This window comes from Alligator sinensis, unplaced genomic scaffold, assembly GCF_000455745.1.
Source record: "Alligator sinensis unplaced genomic scaffold, ASM45574v1 scaffold1039_1, whole genome shotgun sequence".
NCBI lineage: Eukaryota > Metazoa > Chordata > Crocodylia > Alligatoridae > Alligator > Alligator sinensis.
In genome coordinates, this window is record NW_005843127.1 from 210,449 (window position 1) to 215,347 (window position 4,899).

Below are 4,899 nucleotides of genomic sequence, written 5' to 3' on the forward strand. Positions count from 1 at the left end.
AAGTATCCACACTTGGTCTGTATCAACAAGGGGTAGAAACTTATTTTTAAAATGAAAACCAAAGTGTTGGGCAATCACCTGACTTTAGATGATGGGTCACAGGAAGTGGAAGTGGCCTGCAAGATTAAGGGGAGGAGAAAATGGAAAAGCAGTTTATTGGGGTGTAGGTAGCACACAGGCAAAACTCTTTAGATGTGATATAAGAATAGAGCATCCAATGGCCAGTGACTAGCCCCAAGCCTTGGATATTGGGTTTCTTCCCAAAACCTTCCGCAGGGCCCTGTGTACTTCCTTGTTCCTCAGCGTGTAGATCAGAGGGTTCAGCATGGGGGTGACCAATGTGTAGAAGAGGGAGATAATCTTTCCCTGGCCCCTGGACTGGGGCTGCAGGTAGACATATATGCCTGTTCCATAAAAAAGTGACACTACAGCCAAGTGGGAGGCACAGGTGTTAAAGGCCTTGCGCCTGCCCTCAGCCGAGCGGATCCTCAGCACGGCAGCAGCAATGTAGCTGTAGGAGACCAGGATGAGGCTCACAGGCACCACTAGGACGAACACACTTACTGAGAAGACCTCAGTCTCCATGAAGGAGGTGTCAACGCAGGCCAACTTGAATAGGGCTGGCTCCTCACAGAAGAAATGGTCAATATGATTCTGTCCACACAGAGGCAGCTGCATAGTCATCACGGTCTGTGCCAGGGAATTAACCATGCCACTGAGCCAAGAGCCCGTAGCCAAGAGCAGGCAGAGGGGGCGGCTCATGATGGTCATGTAGCGCAGAGGGTGGCAGACAGCTGCATAGCGGTCATAAGCCATGACCGCCAACAGCATGCATTCAGTGGATCCCAGGGCAAGGGAGATGAAGAGCTGGACCATGCAGCCGGCCCAGGAGATGGACTTGTGAGTGCTGTGCAAGTTCACCAGCACCTGGGGGCCAACGCTGGTGGTATAGCATATGTCAAGGAAGGAGAGGTTGCTAAGGAAGAAGTACATGGGCGTGTGGAGACGGGGGTCCAGCCGGGAGAGGACAATGATGGTGACATTCCCAAACAGTGCCACAATGTAACAGATTAAGATGAGCACAAACAGCAGCAGCTCCAACCGTGGTTGGTCAGACACCCCCAGCAGGATGAATTCCTCCACAACACTCTGGTTTCCTACATCCTGTGCTGCTTTGCCATCAGTCACCTGTAGGATCAGAGACAGTAAGGTGAGTAATACCCTGCAGACAAGAGGTTGGTGATAACAGGCATCAGAGTGTGACTGGTAGTGGGTGTTTTGGATGTGGCAACCACAAATCAGTTCACTTTCCAGAAAGTAGCCACACACTGAAAGAATGAATTTGGGAAAGTTAAGCAGCTGGCATTGTCAGCACTGGTAGCATTGGAAGGATGACTAGAAATTTGGAACAGCTATTAAAGAGGCTGTATGAGAATTAATATAGAATTCTCTATAGTATTTGTCTAGGAAAGACTTGGTGGTGGATCGGCATCAGTACACCCTCACATAGGCGATACATAGGGGAGGCACAGGGTGGCACATGTCCCCCCTGAGATTGGCCACCACTGACTTCTGCAGGAGGTCACTGCTTGCACCTGCCCTCTCCTTGCCACCAACGTGGCCAGCAGCTTCTATGGGCGGTCTCTGCTCTCCGCTTGCCACCCCCCCCTACACCATGGTTCCCACTCACCACCATGTGGCCCTCCGCAGTCTCAGGAGGCACCAGATGTTCATGCACCCTTATAATTTAAACCTTATTTTACTCTCAAAATGTACCTTTACTAATATAGAGTACACCTACTTGCTGATCAAAATGACCTTCTGGAACAGAAATACATTTATGCTAGTATAATTGGGTCTACAATATGACTTTCACTGGTATAAAATATGAAAAAAATATCACAGATATATGCCACATTACCATATTGGTAAAAGTTCCCAGAGTGGCCCAACCTTCATATCTGGGTATATTGAAAAAATGTACTTAGTGCATTTCAAAAGAACTTAGTCACCACAAATCCCAGAAGATTTCAGAGATGAAAGCAAGTGAATTTGGGAGAAGATGGGATCTTGAATTAAGGACAAACTGAGTGATAAATGGAATATTTTGATTTAGTGTGCACACATCCCAAGTGATGTGGGAGAGATGAAATTCAGTGGCCCAGTGAAATTGGGGTATAGATGGAATAGTGATTTTTCAGTAAAGGTGACAGACTGGGATCCCAAAGGGCACTGGCGGGAGCAAAAAGAAGATGCGTTGCAGAGGATGCATAACAAGTATCTATGTACTTATCTAAAGCACTACGTATATTATTGTGCTGTAACTACTCCATTACTTTGTAGGCATGGTACCTGGAGGATGCAGAGTGTTAATTTTTCAGAGGCCACTTACATATTAGACATGGATTTAGAATGGGCTAAGATAGCCCATTCCATGCACTGGAAGGGACCTCAGGAGGTGACATCTAGTCCTGACCCCTGCTCAAGGCAGGATCATCTCTGAATAAACCATTCCACCTGAGTGGTTGTCTAACCCAGACAATACCCCCCAGTTCAAGTTTTTACTATTCCTCCATCTTCATCTTTCTTCTTACTCCCCTTCTCTCCAGTGATAGCACTGCTAACTTTCACTGTTATGCAAACAAGGTAAGAGAAGGAATCTTACAAACACCCTGGGTAGCTAGAAGACAGTATGGGGGCTTTCTGGGGGGGTTTATACATCTAACCACAAAATTACATACATACATAGGAAGGAAAGGAGGAGAGAGATCTAAGTGACAAATCAGGTAGGTAGAAAAATGAATTGACTATTGTCCATATACTGCATTAAAATAAATATCTTTGATAGCAGCTAGGTAATTCACTCCCTGAATTCCTAGTAAATCTTTTGGAGAAGGCAGGGCAAGTAGCAAGAATGGGGGTGCAGGAGGAAGCGGTTCTGAAGTGGTGACAGGGCACAACCTAGGACGTGATACTGTTTTTTCAGCCAGAAAATGTTTTTTGTTAGTGCTGCCTGACTGGTTTTTCCCATTTGACATCTTGACACTGTGGGAACTGATATGGAGGCACATAAAAGATACAAAGGCTGGGGTAACTGTGGTCCAGAAGAGCCGTTTTGTGGATAATGCCCGCATACGATTCAAGAGATGTGAACTCTGTTCCCAAAGCTACTGTAGATTCACTGTGGAGTCTTAGGTCAGTCATTTCATGTCCCAGAATCTGTACCCAGGTACAAACTGAGATTAATAATCTTTTTCTTTCTCCTTTATGCAACTTTCCTCTTTCTATTAGGTTAGGCAGAGATGGAAGGTACCTATAGTGCTGCCCATACTCTAACATCCTTGGCACAGTGGTGTCATGATCTCAGGCGGGGGACTGTTTCACGCTGCATGTCTGTGCGGGGCTGGACAATTAAACCCCTGATCTTAGCTTGAGCCCCTAAGTACCATCATGATCTTGATTCAGCTTAAACCCACCAAGGATCTGTCTCACAACAAAACTGGAGGAGAGAAGAAAATTGAAGGAAGGGTAGAGGAGAAAGACTGTTAGTCCCAGATCCTCCAGCTAGGATTCATTCACCCACTTGCACTAGCATTATGGTTCTGCACAGCCACGCCATCAGTGCTGTGGGCTCTGAGTGCAGGATTGGGACCACAGCATCAGTTCCGTCCATGTGACCCTGGCCAGTACCAGAACAAACAGTAATGGCCTTTTGGGAAGACATCTCTGATCTAACTGTCCATCATCTACCACACCCCTCAGTCAGGCTATCATAGAAATCATAGAAATTAAGGGCTGGAAGGGACCAGTCCATCTCTCAGCCTCATTCTCACAATATTAACCCCAGCCAGTCAGTCATTCTCTCCCTCCATTCATTCTACTATTCCCTACCTACATGCTGTACATTTTTTAAAACATTTACCCCTGTTGCCCAAACTCACCTCCATTTTTCTCTGGTTGCAGTCAACCCACTCTCTCCTGCCTGGGCAGCTTTTGAAAGCTCACCATTTGAGGGCACAGTCTGCTTCTCTGTTCATGGCTGCAATCTCTGCTTCTCTGTCGCTGGAACCTTTCATCCTTGTTGAATCCTAGGAGGAGTCAGAGGCATGAAAGGCAGTGTGATACTCACTGTCTTGTCCCCCGGCTAAGCGGCAGCAGCGTTGGGGCTGTGCAAAACGAGATCGCTTTGTATGTATTTCTGGGTACCTGGTTTATTGTCATAGAGAACTGGTCAGTCTGGCAGAGCTGGATTCAGACTGTCATGAAGGGCCCCAGCCCTAGCATCAAGGCTCGGTTATGAATGGGGGACCTGGGACCAGACAGACCTTCCTGTCTGTGCACTGCACCCAGGCAGGGATGTTTTAAACCTGTCTCAGCTGAAACAAGTCTCCTAAAATCCCACTAAATTTAATCATGGGAGCTTGGAAATGCCATCCTGGGCAGTACAAAGTGTATGAGAGAGAGGGCTGAATGGCGGGGGCTAGAAAGTAGGGATTGAATGGTGCACATAAAGATACAGAGGGTGAAAAAGTGGATGTATGCCAGGTAGAGAAAGAAATGAACACATTGATGTTTTATAGCGAGAAAGACAGAGAAAAGACAGCTTACAGAAAGGGAGGAAACAAGGTTATATATGGGAGAGAACAGAGAAGAGAGTGAGAATGGTGGATAGATGGGTAGAAAAGGAGTTGAAGGGAGGGGGGAAATGCAGCAAGTCACTGAACAGAGAGAGTAAGAACATTGGAAAAGAGGACAGAGGGATATGTAAATTTACCAATTAAGTATGAGTTGAAGTTATATATGGGAAGGGGGAGAAATAGATACAAAGATACAGAAGGGTACAGAGAGAAAAGAAAGGAAACAAATGCTTGATGAGGAGCCAAAGTGCAGACAGTTGGA

The 4,899-nt window shown here is 46.4% G+C and overlaps 1 protein-coding gene across 1 annotated transcript; it reads right to left on the reverse strand.

Moving 5' to 3' along the window:
* Nucleotides 1-228: 228 nt before the first annotated feature.
* On the reverse strand, nucleotides 229-4,076 carry LOC102378103 (putative olfactory receptor 2B8). Its single transcript, XM_006037503.1, has 2 exons — nucleotides 4,006-4,076; nucleotides 229-1,222 (listed from the first exon to the last, which is right to left on the reverse strand). Exons 1-2 carry the CDS (start codon nucleotides 4,074-4,076, stop codon nucleotides 229-231), a joined length of 1,065 nt encoding a protein of 354 aa, XP_006037565.1.
* Between the last annotated feature and the right edge of the window lie 823 nt (nucleotides 4,077-4,899).

What these genes read in the sequence shown, in the direction of transcription:
- LOC102378103 (XM_006037503.1), bottom strand. Translation starts at nt 4,076, where the DNA reads ATGAAAGGTTCCAGCGACAGAGAAGCAGAGATTGCAGCCATGAACAGA. An exon ending in GCAGACTGTGCCCTCAAATG is followed by an intron (nt 1,223 to 4,005) that starts GTGAGCTTTCAA and finishes TCTTGTCTGCAG; the next exon opens with GGTATTACTCACCTTACTGT.